The sequence below is a fragment of the Haliotis cracherodii genome, unplaced genomic scaffold (genome assembly GCF_022045235.1).
Source record: "Haliotis cracherodii isolate W230 unplaced genomic scaffold, xgHalCrac1.p SCAF_10, whole genome shotgun sequence".
Taxonomy (NCBI): domain Eukaryota; kingdom Metazoa; phylum Mollusca; class Gastropoda; order Lepetellida; family Haliotidae; genus Haliotis; species Haliotis cracherodii.
Genome location: NW_027266265.1, coordinates 37,075,500 through 37,102,901, shown reverse-complemented (window position 1 = coordinate 37,102,901; position 27,402 = coordinate 37,075,500). Strand labels below are relative to the sequence as shown.

General features: G+C 39.0%; 1 protein-coding gene across 3 annotated transcripts in view; it reads left to right on the top strand.

The window, feature by feature from the left end:
- The first annotated feature begins 3,467 nt into the window (after positions 1 to 3,467).
- Positions 3,468 to 27,402, top strand: part of LOC139450162 (neuronal acetylcholine receptor subunit beta-4-like) — a 45,537-nt gene continuing 21,602 nt past the window's right edge. For 2 of the 3 annotated variants that reach the window (XM_071231853.1, XM_071231848.1), the window contains exon 1: positions 3,468 to 3,739. In XM_071231853.1, the coding sequence (XP_071087954.1) occupies positions 3,694 to 3,739 (46 nt within the window). In that variant the 5' untranslated portion in view covers positions 3,468 to 3,693. The remainder of the gene's footprint in view (positions 3,740 to 27,402) is intronic. The other variant, XM_071231840.1, reaches the window with a different exon arrangement.

Here is a 27,402-nt window from a genome sequence, read left to right as displayed (position 1 = left end):
GTACGGGTTTTGTGCTAACGAATGTAGAAACATAATTGGGGCGAACCGGGATTCGACCACACAATCAAGTGACGCAACGCACAGCGGTATATCTCAATGTCTGATCATAACGGCGTTAAGACCCAACTCACTCAAGCTGGTCATAATAGGATCCAGGTTGATTATACGTCATCGTACCTCATGCTGTTAACCACTGGTTCATCAGCGACAGACCTTAACGTCATTTTTAAAGTTTTGAGATTAAATATTTTACATGCTGAAAAGTACTCGTTAACGTTCCCATGTGTTCGCAAGCATCCCGTCGTGAATACGATGATTAACAGATTGATATAATTTTGTTACATTCACCTGAATGCACAATATTTGAGTTTTATGAAACAACTCTAAACCTTGTAAAGGTCATGTTGTTCGTTTGTTGTAAGCATCTGCATGGCTCGATAAAAGTATAAAGCTGTTAATAAACGCTCAGGAAGAAGTCTCCACACACAGCTGCAGATACGCCATACCAATTATCAGCGATTCAGGAAGCGAAACGCGTTGTCAGCACTCCGGTCCACCATCATTTGGGAACCCCCATGATTACTGTTTGGAACACTTACATGGAGACATTTTTTTATTACTCGTAACAATGATTCGTTAATCCGGAAACTTTTCAATCCAGACGATTTTAAGGGGAAATCGACAGTCCGGATTAACCGGGTTTCATTGTATGTCGTAACGGTTACCATGCACACACACATGCCCTCTTACATATTGCCTGTGTATCCTTTATAAAGAAGGTTGTGTGTATACAATTTTAACATAATAGATAGTGTTAGCGATGCCATAAATCCCATAAGCACGAGGTCACGATTCGATAAATATGCAAATGATGTCGCCTAGCAGGAACTTCTTTCAATCTCCATACAACGATGCATTGCCTTCTTTCTCAGTAAACTATTGACTAATGTTCCAAAAATCCATTGACGGGGTTTTCCTAACGTGTATCCGTGTTTCTGTAGACAAACATGGCCGCATACCAATTGGAACCATATTGAGTGAAATTATGTTCTTTCAATCCATTATTTTAAATATGACATTATGTGATAACGAGATGATTCTCCCGAGTGTTCCGAATCATTAATGTCGTATATCAGTGATATAAAGTATTATTAACGACGTGATATAACTGGAATACTGTTAAAAGTGGCGTTAAACCCAATTCACTCACTCATTTGAGTATTATTATACTCATCAAAGGCCCGCCACAATTTCTATTCCTAAAATAGGATACTTATGATACAGAAACCTACTCGTCCAGTTATCTCTGTATCTTGGTTTCTTAATAACCAATCTGATAAAAAAAATAATCAACCTGAAATAGGAATAAAAAGTATGTATCATGCTCGCCAAAGGCTCGCTAAGTACATTTCTATTCCTAATATTTGCTGTTTACGAAACGGAAACACACTCGGCTAATAAACTTTATATCCTGGTTTCAATTAAACACAATTTTGTTTTAAATCTGAAAAGAAAAGTAGCAAAACCTAAAATAATACATATTGCAAAAAGAATTTTGTCTATACATATTTGTCTTCTTTTTAGCAATTTATTGACGCGTGTGGACTAGGCAAGAAATATAATATGAATTCCCATATTCCTGTATGTCGGCAAGAAGTTATTTCTTCTAAATCTATCAGATACCTAGTATTTGTAAGCGACAAGTGACATTTAGAATCATGTAACTTAGACATTAAGCCGTTAAGTGAGCCAAAAAAAACATACATACGTTTTCCTTGATATAAGACGCCACACAAATGTTTCATTTGAATAATGTTACCACGTCACTCAGCTATCGTTGTTCGGATATATTGCAGGGTCGGATTCAAAGTTTATACACCAGAATAGAAAAACGTGAAGAAATAAAGCTTCAGCCAAGTCATTAGGAACAAGAGCTGTTGATAGTATTTTGATACCAAACGTTCATTTCCAAGGTTAAGACTGTATGCTGCCTACAACTCCAACGATGTAGAAGTAGTACATCTTTGCAGGACATGTCGTCGGACATGCTCCTAATGCCGTCTCTATGGGTTATTACCAGACTCAGCCAAGGGATTCATCGATCAACATTGTTACTAGGAATCAAGCTGTGGCAAAGACGATAAAACACAACGGAAAAAGAAATAAATACATTGGCTAATTACCTGTATCAACCTCAGCAGCAACAAAACAGACACCCTGGAAAAATATCCAATAAATAATGATAGAAAATGAGGGAATCTTCCGGCAGATAACCCTAGAACAAATATCAGCAAATTATGGAAATGGGTCTAATCCATATGTGTTGGTGAGACTGACGACTAAAATCAGCGGTGGTGTGCTGCTTGACAGTAATAATTTCTAAGGGAAATCTCCCACGCTTCAGTATTCAGCCACGGTTGCGGCAGTCAATCCACCTGGTACAGCAGTGCGTGGACCATTTACAGAGGTGCTACCATGGTGCCGGGGCGTCGCAGAAAGCATGGCTTATGAAGGAATGGATTTTCAACGAGATGGTGGTGCTCGGAACGGTGACGGTAAGAAGCAATTATTGAACTGGAGGCGTAATTTGTGGAAAATGACCTTAACACCATGTACTGCATGCTGTTGTTTTGTGTGTGGAATGAGCGATGTGTGATAATGGTGGTAATTACCACCAAATAGTTACCGGATCTTTGATGTATTACATATGAACTGTGTAGAATAGTGGTTTTAATTACCTGTAGATACTTATCGGTTCTTGGAACTGTTACAATTGAGATGTATGTGATCATGGTTATAATTACCTGTAAACATATACAGTTTTTTAACTATTACAATTGAGCTGTATATGACGATGGTTTGAATTACATATATCTATATATTTACCTTTTCTTTGAAATACTATATGTTCAACTGAGCTGTATTAGATAATGGTTGTAATTACCTGTGGACATTTGTAATTGTTGCTATTGAGATATATGCTGGTGGTATATATTACATGTAACTATTTACCGTTGCTTTGAACTATTACAATTGATCTAAACCTTTCATCCTGTTTTTTTTTAAATTCATAAAAGATTGTGAATTATTGAACCCAATCATTTGAATTGTATGAAATTTGTCAAAGAATAGACAGACTGCCGATATAGTCTCCAGACAAACAGAAAAGGAATGTTCTTCTTATATGGAAATATCAATTCAGTAACCCACTCCTATTATTAAAACGCCATCTCCGCGAGAATATCAAATTTCAAAAACGCCAACTAGAAGCAAGCTCATTGATATCTTGGCAAACTCCACACACCAGCAACACGCATGCGCGACAGATTTCCAATACGTCATCAACATCTAATCACTTATTGGCCCGTGCATGATCCTCATTTTCGCGCAATAAAGTATAACATACTTCTCATTTCTCGATTGTGTATGGAGTTGACCGATTCTAACCTTACCCTGCTCTTCTTACAAACACTTGACTATCTTTCAGAAGTATTCGCGTGGAAAAGGATATCATCAGCGTTGGACGAGGAATACGAGGAATAATGCGGAATATAGGTGGTTGATTGTCCAGCTTCTTCGGACTTGGGAGTCGGTGGGCATGAGGAATTAAGCCGTCGGTTCCAAATGTTATCGCCTTAATTGGACTTACCAGAAGGAATTGGAATATTTATGAAGAGGACTTGAGGATACAAAATGTTTTTTCTTCAGTTGTTTTATCTTTTTGTCTTATTGAAGGAAGGTGAGTTTTGAATGTTTTTATTGCTGGTCTTACTTATGGTGTTGTGGGCATTGATACGATATCTGCATTACTAACATGTAAACTAGTCTTGATACTAATCATTTTTAATCTCTGTTGTCACTTAAAACGGTTTTTATAATGTTTTAGGTAGAGACGTACTTTGATAATAGGTTTAAGTGTTGTTTGAATGTGTTGTTTATATAACAAACGTATTGATGTGTGAGGTTTAGAAAGTGTGTAGTTATACATGGACAAGTTTTAAAAATGAATGGAATGTGAAAACAATGTTATCAACACATTCCGAAACATATATATTATTAGTCAACGAATGAATAACTCATACTCCTTTTTAGATTAAACAGAAATCATCTTGAAAATGTGTAAGCACCTTTTTCGAAAAAAGGATGACGAAATCGAAAACATATGACGTCACGTTGCACGTCGTATATGGTAATGGTCGAATATAGATGAGGTTGTTAAGTGCAGAAAATGATTCTGTTATGGAAACCGCCGAATAATTACATAAAACGATACCCAACAACGATAAATGGAATGTACGATCTCATGAAATCTTATAACTCACGTCTTGTGGTACAATGTATATCCTGTATCGGGTATATTTACATCCTCTAAAATACTTTTTGAAAACATGTATGTAAAAGAAGTACACCTGACAAATGTAATAGTTCAGGATCTCCACTTACTTTTTGTAATCCCAATATTACATGTTCATAGTTAAAAAGCCTTAAAAGGCTAACGTTAATTACGTATTATAGGTCGCAGTCATTTCTTCTCATTAACCACCTCCTCCGTGGTCTAGAGCATCCGCCCGGAGAGCTGAAGGTCCGGGGTTCGATCCCCAGCAGGTCATACCAAAAGGACGTCAAAAGATGGTACTTGTTGTTACCCTGTCTAGCGCTCGACATTAAGGGGCTAAAACAAGGACTGGTCGACTCGGAGTCAATATACTGTGGCTGAGTGGGGTATTCATGTTAAATTGCGGCATGGTACCTCAGTGAGCTAGCACTATAGATCGGCATCAGTCCGGACTAGTACAAACAGTCACGCACACACACGTGCATGCACGTGGCTATATAAGTGCAATAATCTTGGACGCGATGTTAAACCCAATTTCACCTCACCACCTCTTCTCATTAACACCAGTTCGCCCTGATGATGTTTCTAGGTTTGTCAGCACCTTACCCGTGCTCGTGGGATTTCACCAAAGTGGTAAACGTCTGAAACCTGCATCACTGTCAGGTGATATCCCACATCAAGCTGACACGCCGTGATATAACTGGAATACTGCTCAAGCGGCGATAAACCCAACTGACTCACTCTAATTAACTGAATAATATGATAATAAAATACCACAAGCCTTTGTTTAGTTATTCATGTCAATGGACCTTGGTAATTGACAAAGGTGAACTGTATGCTTGGATACCATTTAAAGTTATTGTTTCTTGTATCAATAGTTACATAGTTTAATCAATATTGTAATTGTTTCTAGTTACCCTTTGCAAAGACTAATACGCTTTAAAAATAAAATTATGTTTTACTTATTATTCTCTTATTTGTATTTACTTTTCTAACCTTTCCTTACTCTTTTGATCCATATTAAACCGTAGGCCTTCCACACCCCTCAGTGCACCTTAGATCACCCAGTCCTCAATTCCTTGAGCTCAAGCATATTTTTTAAAGACAATGATCATTATCTATCAACTGCGATAAGCCGGACCAGAAAGAACCTATTGCTCCTATAATGAAACCATTCTGGAACCATTAATTCTTTCCTAAGAGTCTTCTTGGCTGGCATTATTACCAGAAAATGCCCACATCAAACAAATCCGGAGAGTGAAGGATACGAAATCAACGTTGTTAATTTTATCGCTGTTCATGTTATTGGATTGTGAAAGTATTTGTCAATATTCAAGTCTCACAGGGTCACTCGTGTTAAGCGGAATGGAACCGTAATATATTAAACTTAACACAACTACAACAAACAGTCGGTCTGGGTTCCATGATGAATATGTTGATGATATAAGAAACTTGAAACTCAAATTAGTGAGAACAATGTTTGTTGAAGCCGTTTATTTACAAGGGAAACCTTGTAATTGGAATTTCTTGTAATTGGATATCCTGGCTGTAGCTGGCTAACTTTCTTCACAACGGTACACAAGGAGGAAGGCAACATTTTGTTTGAGATTTTCTTCAGTGGATAAGGTCAGCATAATGAAACGCACACCTTCTGTGTTTGGCGATTTGGTGAGGTCAAATTCAACACACGTTCTGGCGAAGACGTAACACTGAAATGTTTTTGTCATACTTCTTTCGGATTTTACACTTACCGTTTCCACCTACAAATAGTGAAATGTCAAATATAACATGTTCTGCAGAAAGTGTTGATATATTAATAAAATAAAAAATGCATATCGTGATCAATATTTCGGTGTGGACATATAAGGTTGTGGATAAAACAAAAATCAAAAGATTACAAGGATAGCCTTTCAGAGACAAAAGTCGATATGACCCTATCGCTGATTAGGCCAATATATTTGTGAATATTCAAGGATCGTTGCTTTATTTCTTGTAACATTTAATTTAACGATGATGTCAGGGATCTTATATGATTAAATTCTTTGATGACTTTTTCCGTCAAAAGTGATTGATTGGTTTGGCATCGGCAAAACCTAAATGCGTAGCCAGTCATTTCAAATAAGCAAGTACTTCATTAATTGAAATTTATATCTTGTCATGGTATAGGTAGGTAATCAGCTATTGTATATTTTACCTTATATTAGCTACACAAAAACGACCTCCAACTTTAACCTTTTAAATATATAACAAGAACGGTAATAAAGGTTCTGTACTGCTTGACAGTACAGATATGAGTGTCAACCAAGCGAAGTGCCCATATCAAATCGGCCCAGACGCAGTTTTTCATGAGAGCCTTTCTGAACGACCACTTCATCGATTTTATGTGAAGTGTGTTGAGACGTCCAGCAACCCTGCCGAGTCCTCTTTTGGATGGCTGGCCTGAAATTGGAAACAGAAGGCTTTCTGTTTGCTCCTCAATACCAGTCACTTCCCTATCAAAAGACCCGTGAAGATCCGGGGTAGAATAGGTCTTCAGCAACCCATGCTTGCCGTAAAAGGCGACTATGCTTGTCGTAAGAGGCGACTAACGGGATCAGGTGGTCAGGCTCGCTGACTTGGTTGATGCATGTCATTGATCCCAATTGCGTGGATCGATGCTCATTATATTTATCACTGGATTGTTTGGTCCAGACTCGATTATTTACAGACCGCCGTCATATAGCTGTAATATTGCTGAGTGCGGCGTTAAACAAACAAACAAACCAACCAACCAACCCTATCAAAACCGTCAATGTGTGATTTTTGCATCAAAATGTAACTATGTAATGTAGATAATGCAAGGACTTTACCGAGACTGTCCAACACATTGTAAGTGTAAGCCCTGCTTTGGCACAAACACAGTATCTTAAGCGACATGATGGAGTTAGCACGGGTGGAATAATGATAATAATTATAATATTAATATAATATGAATAAATATATATAATATAGAATATTATAACACTAACACTAAGTCTAGCTGACGCTGTATATGCACATGTTTACTTATTATTCACTTATCATTCTCCTGTGTTCTCACATCACGAAATCAAGTCGGTGACCCTTCAGTAGTTGTGCTGAGCGGCAAAACTATCGTTTGAATAAGGTTCTGCTTTGACAGTTGTTGTGCCGCAATATCGGATCATGTCCGTTCCAACACAATGGGAAACATGCCAGTAGAAGTCATCGCATTTCATTGCTCCTCCTTGACACATAGAGCTTTTGTACTCATCTCACTTGTCGCGGAATTAATGGAGATTTTCTGCATGTCCACAACTGCGTAGGCCAATGTTTCAGGCAGTGCGCTGAAGCAGTAGGCTCACATTTGAATGGTAATGAAACGTAAGTGCTGGAGGCTTGACAAGACATCCCTGGGGCACTCACTCAGACGCAGAGCCTGTAAAGCTAAAACCTGAACAAATGCAACAGGATCGACTTACATTGTATACTGTAAGATGGTTTATGTCAACAGTAGTGTTCGAGCCACGGGGATACAACAGCAGGTGTAACTGTCACATCAATTATGTATATGGCTCGTATAAAAGAGAGAGAGAGAGAGAGGGGGGGGGGGGGGAGGGGAGGGGAGGAAGGGTATGTGTGTGTGTGTGTGTGTGTGTGTGTGCGCACTATAAAATCGGCATTAGTCCGGACGAGTACAAGCAGCAACAGAGAGAGAGAGAGAGAGAGAGAGAGAGAGAGAGAGAGAGAGAGAGAGAGAGAGAGATGGGGGGGAGGGGAGGGGAGGAAGGGTATGTGTGTGTGTGTGTGTGTTTTGTGTGTGTGCGCGCACTATAAAATCGGCATTAGTCCGGACGAGTACAAGCAGCAACAGAGAGAGAGAGAGAGAGAGAGAGAGAGAGAGAGAGAGAGAGAGAGAGAGAGAGAGAGAACTGTTACAAATGAGGGGTCGAGGTAGAGAAAATGTAAGAGGGGTGAAAGGGATGAAAAAGAGCGTATGGTATGGGAGAAATATCTATGTGGGTAGTTATGCTTTTGAGGTATTAAATGTATGTAACAGCCATTGTATTAGGTTGAACAGTTATGATATTGGTATGAAATTGTATGAAACAGCCATGGTATGAGGTTGAACAGTTATGATATTGGTATGGATTTGTATGAAACAGCCTTGGTATGTGGTTGAACAGTTATGATATTGGTATGGAATTGTATGAAACAGCCTTGGTATGAGGTTGAACAGTTATGATATTGGTATGGATGTGTATGAAACAGCCATGGTATTCGGTTGAACAGTAATGATATTGGTATGGATGTGTATGAAACAGCCATGGTATAAGGTTGAACAGTTATGATATTGGCATGAAATTGTATGAAACAGTCATGGTATAAGATTTAACAGTTATGATATTGGTATGAAATTGTATGAAACAGTCAAGGTATGAGGTTGAACGGTTATGATATTGGTATGGATTTATATGAAACAGCCATGGTATTAGGTTGAACAGTTATGATATTGGTATGAAATTGTATGAAACAGCCATGGTATATATATATATATATATATATATATATATATATATATATATATATATATATATATATATAAGCGGCAAAATCATTTCCATATTCAGCAGAAAGCTTGATTGTACGATTCCGACCATATCATGAACATGTGTTTATGGATCACTCTCAAATAGTGATGATAACAGGTGTTCGCGAAAGAGTGCCATGCATATATCGATTCTATCGCATTAACGTAACGCGGTTGATTATAATATAACTGTAGACCTAACGGAATTCTTACACTTTATATGCTATTCATATACCACTTGGATGACTTTTTGTCAGCTGTGGAACAGTCATATCTAATGAGAACTGAGTCTTAGGGATTTCAATATTACCGAATAGCCATGACATGGCTACATGTTTGATGTCAGTTAATTAACCCTCGTTAACTAATTCAAAGTCATTGAGTAAATCCACTGTTCAAATGCAATACACAGGGCTTAGTTAATGTAGATCTTACATAATATCCTTTACCATTATCACAGATAGACAACAAGGTATGGTGTCTCTGATTGTAGGAACTTTACGGGAAGATAAGCTAACTTGATCAAGCACAGTTCATATTTATGGTGTAGCTCCTGCAGTAAAAATGCCATTATTTCCCCCATTCTAATAAAAGACTCTGTTTGGGATTTACATGAATAATTCATTAGAAATTAATCATTTCTTAGCGGGATTAAGAGATCGATTATAACTATCAATAGACTCTGTGAGACGATACAGACGGGACGGGAGTCAGTGCATGATCCTGATTGGCTAGTCCAACGTTATATAATACACAGTGCTATTCTGATATAGTTGCTCAGAAATACTAGTCTGTCTGGAATGTGCTGTGAAACCTAATTAAGTCAATTCAATTCAAAGTCATATGAGCTGCAAGCGCTTTCTTAGGAATGGATAGGTTTCTGTCAAGCCTACAAAATATCAGCCCTTTTTTATTACCCGGAATGCATATTCACACGGACATATCCAATGCAATTACTTCTATCGGTGACCACCCCTGTGGTCTAACGGTAGAGCGTCCGCCCGGAGAGCGGAAGGTCCGGGGTTCGATCCCCTGCCTTGTCATACCAAAAGACGTTAAAAGATGGTACTTGTTGTTACACTGTCTGGTGCTCGGCATTAAGGGGCTAAGACAAGGACTGGTCGGCTCGGAGTCAGTATACTGTGTCTGAGTGGGATATTCATGTTAAACTGCGGCATGGTATCTCAGTGTGCTAGCACTATAAATCGGCATCAGTCCGGACTAGTACAAGCAGCCACACAAACACACATACACGTGCATGCACGTGGCTATATAAGTGCAATAATCTAGGACGCGACGTTAAACCCCATTTCATCTCACCGCTTCTATCGTTACCACTTATATCGGTACACAATGTAGATACACTTGTTTAGTGAATAAGTGAGTAAAGTTGTTGTTGGATGTTGCTAATATTCCAACAATTACTGCGGCGGACACCAGGAATGATTGATGAGTCACATGTGATGTCATTGTGTGGAAACGAACCCAGCACATCTGCGTGACTAGCAAACGGTTTTAGGTTATATTTTATTTCTACAGAACTATATTTTCTACCCGCAATAATGTAACGTATTATCAAACGTGTCAAATTCATATTTGTATGTCTGTCACAAGATTGATTTAAAACAATACACTCCACAAGTTAAAAGAACATCATGCACCCTGAGTTCAGTGACGACACCATGTGTTCCTGAAACATCAGAGAACAACGTCACGATTCACTGGTCATAGAAATAGTTCTACCACAGTTTAAGTCAAGGAAATAATAAATATTTCCAGGTACTCAATTTCCCATTATTAAGGATTCCCAAAATTATTTATTTGTTGAATAGATAATTCTGAGCGTAATAAAAACAAAAGTATTTCTGTAAGTCTGTGAAATCTTCAAAATGTCTTACGAAATATCATTTGCTAAAAAACTAGAACATGCATCTTTTATTTTGGTTTCAAGGTTGCTATTGATATGGACATCACCTCAATACATGAAAGACCATTTTCATGCGTGACATAGCCATGGACACCTGACGAAGCCTGTTCTTTGGATCAGGAGAACTTCAATATAAAAGAAACTATAGATTTTTGTTCATTAAACGGTTGGTTTATTGTTTGCCGAGACGAATAATCCAGAGGAGCAAATTAACCACGAGTACAAATCGATTTATGTGAACGTTTTCTAACCGAAAACAATGCCCTTGTATGCGACAGATCCTAGACGTTTTGTGTGCTTGAGGAAATGCTCGCCTCTGCAACATGCAATTGCAATACGTTATATAATTATATTTACAGTTACAGATGAGACAAGTGTTTTACCTGGTCGGACGAATTGGATACATTTTTTAAGTTAGGGAAACAAACTGTAATATGAAATTGTGATTATGGTACATAAACGTATTTTTTACGTGTGTACCAGAAACCAGAAAATATGTGACCACTGACAGTAAATCAGTGACATTCGAAGTTAATATGTGACCCTGGACAGTACATCTGTGACCAAGATCAGCAAATATGTTACACATGACAGTAAATCAGTGAACCAGGGCTGTAAACCTGTGAACCGTTAAACAGTAAATTAGTGACCCTGGACAGAAAATCAGTGATCCTGGACTGTAAATCAGTGACCCAGGACAGTAAATCAATGACCTAGCTAGGACAGTAAATCAATGACCTAGCTAGGACAGTAAATCAATGACCTAGTTAGGACAGTAAATCAGTGACAAGGACAGCAAATCAGTGACCTAGGACAGTAAATCAATGATCTAGCTAGGACAGTATATCAGTGACCTAGGACAGTAAATCATTGACCTAGGACAGTAAATCAAATGACCTAGCTAGGACAGTAAACCAATGACCTAGCTAGGACAGTACATCATTGACTTAGGACAGTACATCAGTAACAAGGACAGCAAATCAGTGACCCAGGACAGTAAATCAATGATCTAGCTAGGACAGTAAATCAGTGACCTAGGTCAGTAAATCATTGACCTAGACAGTAAATCAAATGACCTAGCTAGGACAGTAAATCAATGACCTAGCTAGGACAGTAAATCATTGACCTAGGACAGTACATCAGTGACAATGACAGCAAATAAGTGACCTTGGACATGAAAATCAGTGACCTTGGACAACAAATCCATGAACCAGGGCAGTAAATCAGTGAATCCGCCAGGGAAGTAAACATGTGATCCATGCCAGTAAATCCGTGAACCAGGACAGAAAATATGTGAAGCAGCATAGTAAATCAGTGAACCAGGACAGTACATATGTGAATCAGAACAGTAAATATGTGAAACAGCACAGTAAATATGTGCAACAGCACAGTACACCAGTGACCCAGGACAGTAAATCGGTGACCTAGGACAGTAAACATGTGAAGCAGCACAGCTAATCAGTGAACCAGGACAGTAAATCAGTGAACCAGGACAGTACATCTGTGTACCAGGACAGTGCATCTGTGACCTAGGACATTACATCTGTGAGTTAGGACAGTAAATATGTGAAACAGCACAGTAAATATGTAAAAAAGCAGCACAGTGGATCAGTGAACCAGGACAGCACATCAGTGAACCAGAACAGTACATCTGTGAACCAGAACAATACATCTGTCAACCAGAACAATACATCTTTAAACCTGGACAGTAAACATGTGAACAAGTTCAGTAAACATGTGAACCAGAACAGCTCATCTGTGAACCTTGACAGTACATCTGTAACCTGGACAGTAAACATGTGAACAAGTACAGTAAACATGTGAACCAGAACAGCACATCTGTAAACCTAGACGGTACATTTGTAAACCTGGACAGTAAACATGTGAACAAGGACAGTAAACATGTGAACCAAAACAGCACATCTGTGAACCTAGACGGTACATCTGTAAACCTGGACAGTAAACATGTGAACAAGGACAGTAAACATGTGAACCAGAACAGCACATCTGTGAACCTAGACAGTACATCTGTAAACCTGGACAGTAATCACGTGAACAAGGACAGTAAACATGTGAACCAGGACAGTACATCAGTGAACCAAAACAGTACAACTGTGAACTAGAACAGTACATCTGTAAATCTGGAAACTAAACATGTGAACAAAGACAGTAAACATGTGAACCAGGACAGTATATCAGTGAACCTAGACTACACCTGTGAACCAGGACATTAAACATGTCAATCATGATGGTAAATCGGTGAACCGGGGCTGCAAAGTTTGTACCACTGAGAAAGCGTCAAATATAAAACGGCAGCTGTGATCCTAGTGACATAATCAATGAAACTTCTTAAAAAATTTCAACATTCCAAAAAAGGACCCTTGTCAAACAAATATTTCATCTTAATATATTCATCCTATTTATGACACAGCACTTGTCCTGTTCAAATCCAACATGCTCCGGCGCTGATTGGGAGTCTTAGCATGCTAAGTATGGCTAAGTTCATGACCAGAGAGAGATATGATGCACACTATATGTACACGCTGAATGTGATAGCGGGTTGTTGTGCAGGGACAGTTAATTGGACGGTTAAAGTGGGTACTTTGCAAACACAGTCATTGTGTAACATGACGGAGTATGTTTTCATGCCAGCCGCTAATTTCAAGGCATATCTGCGGCGCAGTTTGAGAGGTTAATTTGTGTTCACCAATGCAGGAAGAGGTTAAGTATGCACTTGTAAATTTCTGTAGCCTAATCAAGACCACAAAGTGAGCTTCGTTTCAATATCCAGTGCTGACAAGGGTCAGTTTACAGAGCTATTCATCGCTATTCGAGACTGTTTGTAACCATAAATTTGCTTTAAATGCATGTTCAGAGGTTGATATGATATATACTGTCGGGGGATGGGACAGCGATACATGACACCACTAGTTACAATAAAATTGTGCACATTTACAATGCACCAAATCCATGATCTAAAGCGTGTTCAAAGCGCTGCATTTTTACTCCGGTCATTGGATCAGAATGCACTCGATTTTCATTCTCAGCTCCCCGAGGAGTATACAAATAATAATGATATACGTTTTAGTTGGTATGCTTGTTGTTTATCACCGAACTATTCCAGTTATATGACAGCTCATAATAATGTCTTAAACTGACAAACCAGTGATTGATATTATGAACAACGTCCCACGCCGTCTGGGTACGATGACACGCAATCATGTTCACCGAACTTGCCGAATCGATCCTTTAAGTCTTTTGACCAGGTTCCTAGGGGAATTATATTATAACATTGTTTTAAAAAATTGTTTGCGAATTTATATAATGTTACGGCTGGGTTCAAAATGACATTATAAACAAATATTTTTCAAAGCGATACTGGTACTATCACACTATGGCCTGTTTACCCAATTCAGCAGCTGATCTTTGATTTGTCATCACATAGTTTCACAATGTTTGAGATACAATCAAGCATTCTCTTTCTACGAGAGATGTCAAAGACTGTCGTACGACTTTTGCTCATATATTGTTTGATCAGGGTTTCTCAAGTACTTAGTAAGGCTTTCAAAATATGTTGTGCAAGACACGTTGAGGAAATGTTCAAAATTGGCGCAACACTCTGCAAATTCATGTCCGATGCAAGGCCTTGTTTTGCCTTGTACCATATGTTCGAGCGGTTCTTCAGATGAACAATTGATTCGATTTTGTATGTGTTTGTGACGTGTGCCACCGGTTGGGCAGTACACGCTCATCTTTTCGTGGACACGTGGTGTCATCACTAATTGATAGTGATTTATAAACAAAAGTATAAGCTATTTACTCTACCACCACGACTTTGACAGAGCTGTGATAGAGCCATAGACGCGTTTCGCCTTGCTACTCAACACCGTGACTACAACAGAGCTATATCATTGACATGGACAAGTTTCACCCAGTAACTCGACACCCGGGACTAAAACAGGGCAATGATAGCTGCATGGACAAGTTTCACACAGTTACTCGCTCCCATGACTAACACAGAGCTATAATAGTGTCATCAACAGGCTTCACCAAGTCACTCTACACCTGTAATTAAAACAGAGCAATGATATTCACATAGACAAGTTTCACACAGTTACTCGACACCCATGACTAAAACAGAACTATAATAGTGTCATCAACAGGTTTCACCAAGTCACTCTACACCTGTAATTATACCCCCGTTTACGAAATAAATCGGGGGTATATAGCGTTCCGTCCGTACGGCCCATAAATGTTTAACCATGTACCCTAGCTTCACCAAACGTGCTAGACACATTTACCACAATGAGTACTTGTGCCTTTTGCTAGTTTGAAGATTCTGAATGTTTGTAATTTTTGCCGTTTCCATGGAAACATTAGAAACTTAAACTTTTAGGGTGGGTGTTTTGTACGGCCCATATCTTTTTAACCATGTACCCTAGCTTCACCAAACTTGCTACACACATTTACCACAATGAGTACTTGTGCCTTTTGCTAGTTTCAAGATTCTGAATTTTTTAATTTTTGCCGTTTCCATGGACACATTAATAAACTTAAACTTTTAGGGTGGGTGTTTTGTACGGCCCAGATCTTTTGAACTATGCATCCTAGCTTCATCAAGCTTGCTACACACATTTACCACAATGAGTACTTGTGCCTTTTGTTTGTTTCAAGATTCTGAATTTTTTATTTTTTGCCGTTTCCATGGACACATTCAGAAATTTAAACTTTTAGGGTGGGTGTTTTGTACGGCCCATATCTTTTCACCAAGTCACTCTACACCTGTAATTATATCAGAGCAATGATATTGACATGGGCAGGTTTCACACAATTACTCGACACCCTTGACTAAAACAGAACTATAATAGTGTCATCAACAGGTTTAACGAAGTCACTCTACACCTGTCATTAAAACAGAGCAATGATATTGACATGGACAAGTTTCACACAGTTACTCGACACCCATGACTAAAACAGAGCTATAATAGTGTCATCAACAGGTTTCACCAAGTCACTCTACACCTGTCATTAAATCAGAGCAATAATATTGACATGGATAAGCTTTATCTGGTTACTCAACACCCTTGACTAAAACAGAGCTATGATATTGACTTGGACAAGTTTTATCTTGTTACTCGACACCCTTGACTAAAACAGAGCTATGATATTGACATGGACAAGTTTCATCTGGTTACTCGACACCCTTGACTAAAACAGAGCTATGATAGAGCACATGGACAGGTTTCACCCAAGTACTCGACACCCTTGACTAAAACAGAGCAATGATATTGACATGGACAAGTTTCATCTGGTTACCCTACATCCGTTACTAAAACAGAGCTATGATATTGACATCGACAAGTTCCATCTGGTTACTCCACACCCTTAACTAAAACGGAGCTATTATATTATATGGTTTCCTGTTCTGGTCTCAGGGTGGTCGGGTAGCCTAGTGGTTAAAGCGTTCCCTCGTCCCGCCGAAGATCCGAGTTCGATTCCCGACATCGGTACAATATGTGAAGCCCATTTCTGGGCCGTGATATTGCTGGAATATTGCTAAAAGCGGCGTAAAACCATACTCACTCACTATCCTGGTCTCCAATCTCTCATGGGGCGGATGATTGATAAGAACAAGCTGATATGTTTAGACAATCATACATACCACAGACCCATTTCGTTGTTTGTTTTGATGAATCATAAGATGCAGCTTACATAAAACAGATTAAAATGATCTCTTCCATTGCAACTTTAGAATGGGATCTCAAGGGACAGGTGGTCGCTGTAATGTAATTTAAATGGTAACGTTTTCTCAACACAAAAACAGCCGATGTGTTTTTGCCGGAAGTCACACATCCTAAAATCGATTACTTTCCAACTTTCACAACTGAGCATCAAAGTGTCACAGGAAGTTCAGGATTCGCCTTGACCCGCTGAAAATAGCAAATTAAAACGCCTTTATCAACAGGACAATATAAGCGCCGGCCCTTTCCTATTGGCCTTTCAGCATCTGATAGGGTCGCAGATGGTTCCCTCCAAGATAATGCCACATCTGTGCCAGGATTCCTGATGGGGTTTTCAGCTATTAGTTAATATTCAAATGTGTGGTGAAGGTTGTCGCCAAAATGTTTCATTGTTACAGTATTGTGCCCCTTGCCCTATTCGGGACCAGCTGTTCGGTACTGCATTTGGTTGTCTAGACCTAGACGCCGTCACTGTGTAATTTGTCACGAGTGCCTTCAGCTATGTTTACAGAATACAAATGATGGGGACCATCAAACTGATATTTATCTTCGTTATTGCCTGACAGGTTCAGCTACATTGGAGATGAGGGGACGTGAGAGAGTTAAGGCATGGCTGGCATCCCAATAATTTAAACGATCTTAAAATATCCCGTGATGACCTATCCTGCAAGCTTTGTGTTGTGGATGTACACTGTAAACAACAGAGATAACCTAATGGTAGATTTCGTTTACGTGTATCGTTAACGTATACACAATAAGTGATATGGGTTTGACGGCTATGGACAGTATTCAGTTATATCGAGGCGTTTCAGCTTCAATATTATTTTGGTTGAAAACCCAGAGTCATGCGTGTCATACCCGTCGATTAATCCCAATCTCATAGAACAACAGGATGTCATACTATGAACTCGTGAAATATATTAAGTCTAGTCTGTATGACTCCAAGCTGTAATATCTGGCTTGGACTGAAATTGGTATGAGGGGGTTCCAGCAGTATGTCTGCCCGAAGACCAATTGCCCCAAAGACATCCAACAAGATTGATGACAGATAGTGCTCTTAGGACTGATGGGGACAGTCTTTATGTGCAGAGTCCTCCTAGGTTCATTTAACGTTGGTAATTGTAATCTTGTATAAGGTTGGTTTTGAACTTTAGCTTATATTATTTACCTAACCAATCTGTAATGAGTGTATACCAAGCCTTGTCATTGTCATGTGGATAATGCTTGCTTTGCATTTATATAAATTCAAAAGGAACTATCAGAAGTAGTTTTACTGATCAGAGTGAACGGTTTCAAACTCGTTTTCTTATTGCATTATGACAGTGAGGTAATTGGATTCTCAGAAATTATTTCAACAAAATCAGCAAATGCGCTGTCGTATGGGTGGAGATCTGGTCCATCGATTGAGCGTCTTGTTTGTTTATATGCCGCCCTCGCTCGACAGGAATACTGCTGCTCGATGTCAGGTAACATACTCTTTGTACAAATAGTGTGAATGATGGGGGCTACCCGTAGTACAGGACATGGTCACCCTTTTCGCGAATACGTGGTGTCATCACACGTTTAATTTTCACCGCTTTCTTGCTTTTCTTCCAGGCCAACTGGAATCTGTTTATTCGGATAATGGAGGCGTATTATTCTCTGGCGTTTACGTTTCATATTTTTCCTTAAAATTTACTTTTTGTCTGTGAGAACAATAATCATTCACACTCCTCCATGACAGAGTGAAAAGAGCAAAAGATATGTAAAAGATGGTCCTTGTTGTTACCCTGGCTGGTGCTCGGCATGAAATGTATAAGAAAAGAACTATTCGGCTCGGAGTCAGTATAATGTGTCAGATCATGGGTTGGATATCTACGTTAAACAGTGTCATGGTAGCTCGGTGAATTATAAAACTGGCATTAGTCCAGACACGTAGTTTCCACTCTCATACAGAAATTCAATGAGAACTGTCCTTCTCTATATGTACATGGACATTTGCATCAACAAATATTGTATAGAACAGTATAAAACGTTTCCAGGAATCTGTTGAATTTCTTTTATTGAACAGCCCTAAAAACATTCTCGAGAAAATCTGATGCAAAATGATAATATTTTGGTCGATCACTAGTTGGAGGACACGACCCAGAAGCATTATTCTGTGTGATCAAATGTTTTGTGTGAATGTCCACTTACATCGTTGGCCGAGTAGGGGGTGTCCGACCAAATGATGCAGGTCAGTTACGTGCACTTCGGATCGACCATGTTCCATCAATTGGTGGTGGTCAGTTAACTGTGTCACACAAACTGATGATGGTCAGTTCTCTGTACACTGGACTAGCCGTATCCCACTAGATGAGTTTGGTGAGTTCTCTGCAAACGTCTGACACATACAGCTAATGCGCTCGTTTACTCTATCCCTATATATGTTCTATGTACCGATTATTTGTATGTTTCAATGAGCGAGTATGGTTTTACGCCGCTTTTAGCAATGCTCCAGCAATATCACTCCAAGAATATCAAATGGAATATTATTTCAATGTGGGGAATCGATCCTGAGCCTTCAAAGCAACGAGCGAACGATTTAACCACCAGGCTACTTTACCGTCCCCTGTACGTTTGAAGGAGATTATACATGACCAGTACATTCGGACCAGTGCCGTGCGCTTACATGTATACATTGAGTGAGTGAGTGAGTTTGATTTTACGCCGCTTTTAGCAATATTCCAGCAAGGAGATTATACATGACCAGTACATTCGGACCAGTGCCGTGCGCTTACATGTATACATTGAGTGAGTGAGTGAGTTTGATTTTACGCCGCTTTTAGCAATATTCCAGCAAGGAGATTATACATGACCAGTTCATTCGGACCAGTGCCGTACGCTTACATGTATACATTGAGTGAGTGAGTGAGTCTGATTTTATGCCGCTTTTAGCAATATTCCAGCAAGTAGATTATACATGACCAGTACATTCGGACCAGTGCCGTACGCTATATACATTGAGGGGGTGAGTGAGTGAGTTTGATTTTACGCCGCTTTTAGCAATATTCCGGCAAGGAGATTATACATGACCAGTACATTCGGACCAGTGCCGTACGCTTACAGATATACATTGAGTGAGTGAGTGAGTGAGTTTGATTTTACGCCGCTTTTAGCAATATTCCAGCAAGGAGATTACACATGACCAGTTCATTCGGACCAGTGCTGTACGCTTACATGTAAACATTGAGTGAGTGAGTGTGTGAGTAAGTTTGATTTTACGCCGCTTTTAGCAATATTCCAGCAATATCACGGCGGGGGACACCAGAAATGGGCTTCACACATTGTACCCATGTCGGGAATCGAATCCGGGTCCTTATCGTGACGAGCGAACGCTTTAACCACTAGGCTACCCGACCGCCATACGAGCACTACGAGTTGCTAAGATGGCAAATTGAATATGTAGTCATGTATCTAATTCTCCACTAATACCAAATACATACGTGTACTTCAATAGCAGCTGATAACAATCAGCTCAGCTGATCCTGAAAGAGCTACAACATAATGTATCTACGCCGGTACTGTCGATTTTAGTTCAAATTTCAGTTTGCAGGGTGCCTATTTGGCCTTGTACCCTTCATTTAATTACTTATTTAGTTAATCTGAGTTATCCATGTTGATAAATGCAATCTCGACGACTAAGTACATAGCGCTCGCTGTGCATTTCAAACACCGTGGTGTAGAGGATAGAGCGTCCGCTCGGAGAATACGTTAAAAGATGGTATATGTTTCTACCCTGCCTGGCGCCTAGCATTAAGAGGATACAGTACTGGTCGGTTCGGAGTCAGTATATTGTGTCTGAGTTGGTACCCATGTTAACATGTGGCATAGCATCTCTGTGGGCAAGCACATTAATCTCGAACACGACGTTAAATCCCATTCCACCCCACCAAAAAAGGGAGTGAGTGAGTGAGTATGGTGTAGCAATATTCCAGCAATATCACTCTTATAGTGGTTATTATTTTGATGTAACGATCTTTAAATGTTCATTGAGTGAGTGAGTGAGTGAGGTCGTACCCCGCCTTTAGCAATATTCCAGCAATATCACGGCGGGGGAACCCCAGAAATGGGCTTCACACATTGTACTCATGTCGGGAATCAAACCCGGGTTTCAGCGTGACGTGCGAACGCTTTAACCACGAGGCTACCCGACCGCCACCAGAAAAGGGGATGAGGTAGGTGAAATTTGGTTAAACGTCGCTTCCAAGATTACCAAGAAAGGCACCGTGTAAAAATGTATAGTGGTAACTTGAGTCAGATTCCATGACACAATAATAAAAAGACATTTATTTTGAAAATCAACATCAATTATGTTCATCCTGTCCTCATCTCTATGGCATTATTCATATGAAGAAGATGCGTCGCATTCTTAAAAAATATTGACTCTTTTTACATTTCAAAATATTGTTTTTCAAAAGCAACAGAGCTTATTCATAGCTTTAATGTGTCCAGATAAGACACGACGCTACAAAATGTGTTCATGAGCATTCACACAATGTACTGAATCTGTCAGTGATATAGTAATAAACATTTGGACGTTCAACAGAAATTATTGATCTTCTCCCAAACAACTTTCCTCGTCTCCGAATTTGTTTTTGTACTGCTGGACATGAAAGTGAGATCTCGCTTCAAAGGTCTTAGTTTAACACATAGAATTATTCATTTCATGCGAGTATCTGCCTTCCTGAATGCGTGCTTCCTGTTGGTAGGTTCTCGTCCTTTTAATCCTCTTTCGGAAAGCTGCCATGAAACAGGTTATCTCGTGATAAACGTTGGTCCTTTTGTGGCATCTACGCGAGTGACAGTGAAAAGAACAATCTGACCATCATTGCAGCTCAGATACAGTTTCAGCACAAGACGTGTGCCAAAAAATCATAGACATCTGAATGAATGATAGTGACGTCAGCGAGTGGTGTAGGTTCGTTTGGAATTTGAAAGAAATACAGCTACGACAAACTCTGCGGCATTTATTATATTTCACTGTTATGTCATGACATCATTATAAATATTTCAAGCGTGGGTGATTTTAACCTGTTATTGATTATATTGAACTATAGATGTATAGCTCAATATATCAAGCCTTTTGCACCACTCGATCCCTAAAATTAGTCAACTCCACCTCACTGATATCGTTCTGCTCAAAGATACTAACAGCAGATAGAAACCTATGCATCGGATATTTGAATTTAAGTATTGTTATGATCAAGAGTTTTGCATATGTATGTACACATGAAATGTCTCCTTTCCCTCATGATATTTTATCCGAAACAAATTCACTACTCGTTTATATGGTCCTACCTTGTGCCCATGCATGTTTAAATGACGAAGACTAGCACTTCCTTGTGGCATCTTTTAGAGGTTACTATTGGGGTCATCATAACGATTACTAGTATATAATAGCATAGCTACGATGGGGACTTTATTGGCGAGATGTCTTAAAAATAGTTTCTTTTGATTCAACCAATTTGACACTGGAAATATGAGTACTAGTAGTTGTAAGAAGGACAATCTGAAAAGCACTATGTATTTATTCCACCAAATACAAACTTTCGTATTTACAACAAAATAATTGTTCATGGTCATACAATATGTTAAACAATAAGAACCGTAGAGACAATCTTAGTAGACACTGCATATAAGGCAAGAAATTAGATATTGTTTTAAGATCAATACGATAATACGAAAAACACTGCCTTTGTAGCTTTAATCTGGTTTTATGCGTCATTGTGTTGTGCAGCAAAGAGGGTTTAGGTGGTCCTGGCGCAGTCAGGCTGGAGAGGCTCATCATCGGCTCAGGGCCCTTGCCTCCTCTACACGCAGTCCAGACAGCGAATGAGACATCTGTATTACCTAGATTGTCAGAAGGGCTGTATTCCTGGCAGCAAACCTGGGTACTCTCCCCATGTCAGTCAACAGATGGAGAAGTACCAAACCTAAGGCACCGAGAACAATGGGAAGTTGATCAGTTTGGTACATGGAATACAAGCAGGACATTTCGTAAGCGAGGTCCGCATGTTTGCCATGTTTTCCCGGAATCCTGTCAATCACATTAATGTCAATGAGAATTCAATGATATGAATGATTTCAATGGATTTATAAAAAAGGACAAGGTCAAACTGTTGGTGTGGATAGGTCTGAGGCAGTATAGGGGACTATTCCAAATAATCATATAAATTAAATTATCTTTTTCCATGACGCCCTCTACATATACTGGGTCGTACCATGGACAGACCCATGGATCAACACTGCAAGCATGGCGAAGACGGCAATAAAGGGATCGAGCTTCGCCATCATGTCGCTTAAGAAAGTGTGTTTGTGCCAAAGCTAGGCATCAACTGACAATGTGTTGGGCATTATCATTTACATTTTCATGCAAAATCAAACTTTGGCGCTTTCGAGTGAGAAGTCACTGATCCTGATCAGCAATCCGAAAGCCTTGTTTCACTTTTCAGGGCAGCCAAATTCATCCAAAGGACTCTGCAGGGTTGAGGGTCTTCTCAACACACTGCACATGAACTTCTTCTTCTTCTTATCATTATTATTGTTATTACTAAGGCTGCTAACGAAGGTAGATGGTAAAATCGACAGCTCAATATACAAAGTATTAGGTCACATTCGCGGTTATGAGAGTCTAAGCCCGCTAGGCTCTTCTGTTATTTTTGTATTAAGTATGTAACCAATAACATGTCTTAACCATTAACAAGTCTGAAGGCTGACGGATTTAGGTTGAATGCTCCTGATACTGGTGATTAAACATCATGCGAGTATATGTTTGAGACCCACTAACGTATTAAGAGACGATAATAGCATTTTCACAAACAGTGTCTTCTACGACCGGATCCATGACTTGAAGGATGTTAGAATAGCTGCTGTTGTAAGTGCACAACATATTGAAATTAGTTTTCTTGATTAAGAGATTATCAGTCATCCCAAAGAACTTGTCACTACAACGTCTGTTGCCGAGCTCAGAATATTAATTTCCATGGCGGGACCATTCCATTTAATGACACCCATACATGCAGCAAGATAACTGTCTACTTCACACCATGTCTTAATAGCCATTAAAGACGCTCCAGTAACAGATCCAGCCCTACATCACGCTGAGCCGAAACCCCAGTCCTAACATCGACATCAAATAAGGGCATTTATTGCCAAATGAAATATGTATGGCTGTGATCACCAACCTACGGTAATTTCCCCGAGATGATAAATGCATTAGTTTCATAGTGTCAAGTAAATTGTTGAAGAAGACGCCCACTGTTTGCTTGTCCGTAGTCGTCAAAGCACATGACATCTGTGACAAATGCTGTCTTCTCCACGCCATATGGTTTCCCTAAATCTCAATAATTGCTCAAATTTACTGAGTCTCAGACATTTGAATCAATATCTTAGAGACGCCGAGATTGAATACTTCACTTACAATGTAATACTCTGTTCATAGATTCTTGAGAACCCAGACGAAGCCCGACACAAAAGCATTCAATAAAGACAAACATATATACCTTCAACAATAAAAGAACAGACATGCTGTATTTCGTATTCATTATAAAACGAATGAGAATATCCAGACAATTGCGACTGAATGCTTTGATCAATCATTTTGAACACATTGCACAGACAAATGCACTCTTGCGTATGATAACGATCCCCTTCATAGACAAATGCATATTGGACTTCTTGTTGTCTTTCTCATGCAACTATTTTATGAAGCGTGGTATTAAAGTACCTTTCCGACAGTAAATGTCATGAACTGTTCACGCACGCTTCACGAAAGGTATTATGATGTAAGACAAAGCTGACCAAAAGATCCGTTCATGACACGTTGCTTGTGGTACTGAGAGGTTTAATAGGAAAAAGCAGGTCATTTTATATGAAGGAGAAAAGTAAGAGAAAACCGAGGACCTTGAATTTAGAATTCTGAATTTGCTGGACATATATATAACATATCAAACTGACGTTTTGTAATAACAATGAAAAGAAGAATCATGACGTTATAATAGATTACATTTAAGTAATACTATTCATTACCATCATAATAACCTGTCAGTAGACTGTCCATGTTATCATTTGTATATAATTCTCGTCACAATATGACTAAGCTAATGCCATTTTCTGAGAAATGTTATTGTATACAATCCACCGACTTCACAATTTTTTCCTCTGAACAGCATAAACATGGCATACAACAATTATGTATAAATGTTATGGTGAATTGCTTGTTAATCATATATTTGCTTCTGGAGATGCTCATACCTGGGCTGATCTTTCAGTTTCCTACCATTCAGCTATAAGAGTGAGTATGGTTCATTTCACATCAGGGAACGCAAGAAATGGGCTTCACACCATTATACACATGTTAGGAATCGACCCGGCTTTCGGCGTGAAGAGCGAACGCTTTAACTATTAGGCTACCTCACCACCTTTCAACTACAAAAACACACATAAACCCATTGATTTCCCAACCGTCAGCTATAGATTCCTTAGCATGGATAACGTGATCAATCGTTCTCTGAAAATGAACCATTCGCATTCAAATTGGTCCGTGATTGATGGAGAACAGGTCAGCTTGAAATGAGAATGCCATTGACACCCCAAGGCATACAGTGAATCCATGTTGATGGATAGTTATGCAGAGTCACTGACATGTCAAATGAATGACAGCCCTATCGTGAAAGGAAGATAATCTTAATACGAAATGTCTGGAATGTCAGCTTCGTTGCAACAATTTTAAATGGCTACGTCAAAATTCATTACACTTTCAGCAATGGTAAACAAGATTATAATGCCACATTGGTTATTGTGAAAGGATGTCGAAAAAGCGACCAGTTACGCGACAAAACTATAACCTGAATCCAATTCGACCAAATCATTTGACAAGATTATGCTTAAAGGGAGAAAGACATGTTTTTGCTTTCACTCATATCATTGCAAAATTACTCGTATGACACGAGATGTTGGCAAAATACAAGTCGGAGAAAATAAATGCAAAGGTTTTTTCCATTAAATCCGTTTTAGGAACATAGACAATAATGACGACTGCTAAGGAAGAAAGATTATTTATAGTCCATAATTGGCTTTTATTAATTTTTTTGAGGGGGGGTTGAATTTATATGATCAACTCGTATCATTGCAAAATTACTTGCATGACACGAGATGTTGGCAAAATACAAGTCGGAGAAAACAAAGGAAAAAGTTTTTTCATTAAATCCGTTTTAGGTGGATAATGGCGACTGCTAAGGAAATTCTTTTATTTATAGTCGATAATTGGGTTTTATTAATTTTGTTTGAGGGGGGTGGGGTGGGGTGGGGTGGGTTAAATTTCTATGATCCACTCAGTGACGAATGTTCCATGGACTAATACATGTCGCGTTTTTGTTGTGTGAAAATATTCATTGACCATGACACTGATCACGCACAGACCCGACACTCCTGTACACAAAGGACATATAGGACACACAATTAGGACTGTTTATTCCGCCTCCTTTGTCAACATGTTCAGGCGAAAACAGTTACATTACCCATGGGACGGATGATATCCCCCTGGTGTATCGCAGAGGCACGCTGTGATTACATTGAGATTGTTGATGGACACCTAACGACATGCAGAGTAGACACTGATGTATTGGCAGCCTTGAATGGCACTTGAAAAACAGACTTAGTTCTATTATAGAAGAATATAGTCATAGCAGGTACATGTAGCTAATGTCCTTGAATAAAAGTGCGTATGCGATAAGTAAACAAATGATATATAAAAAATCAGAAGATCTGAAGATCAATAAAACAAGGTTTAAAACGAATACCTGGTACCATCACTATGTGATTGTGATACATAATAAAAGCGACAAACCCTTCTCATATTCATAAAATATCTCTTCGATTGTACGCCTCGGACAATATCATGAGCATGTGTCAATGTGTCACTACCATGAAACTATGATACCAGTTGTAAAAGGGTAGCGTAATACATGCTTAATACATACATATAGTCGAAAACCTACAGTAGAATCTGATTTTAGTGGCGATTTCATTTGACTATGGGATTGCTTTTTGTCGCTTTTTACTTCAGTTAAATACATTACACGTAAATGTGATAGTATCTGGCAATAGCCACCAGGAGTCTCTGACTTAAATGTCTCTTAAACTACTGACGTCTGACTGCTGCTTAGAATACTGTAATAATACTGTAAATATTCAATATATTAAAATAACGCGAGCGTGAATTAAATGCGAAATTGCGAGTGGTCTTTGCTCGCATTATTAAACAGACTAGATAAAGAAACTGATCCAAATACCGCTAAATCCACCACACAAGCATACATTCACGAAAAATGGCCAAATTGGTGTCAAAACGCACAGGGTTCGTCATCCATATCAACAAACCTCAAAAAGAAAAACAGTCATAAAGGCTCCCTAATAATCAATCAATTTTCACGCCAAAAAAACTATTCCTTTCAGACTCATTAAGTGGGCTCTAGGCTATAAAAAAACAAAAACACAAAAAACGGCCAAAACCAATACAACAGATAATTAAAAGCGCCAACAATCTACGTAAACTAGGTAGAAATAGTTTGGATACCTGCCCACGTTGGAGTGTTTGGCAACGACATGCAGACAAAGCAGCCAAATCAGCACTAAAATTAGAAGAAGTAAGCTTACCAATATAAAAAAACCGAAATTAGAGTATCACAAAGGAGAAAATCTTCCAAAATTGGCAAAATAACTATCAGAAATCTGATTGCAAACTAAAACACCTGCTACAAAAGCCACTAAAAAAACAAAAATCCATCAT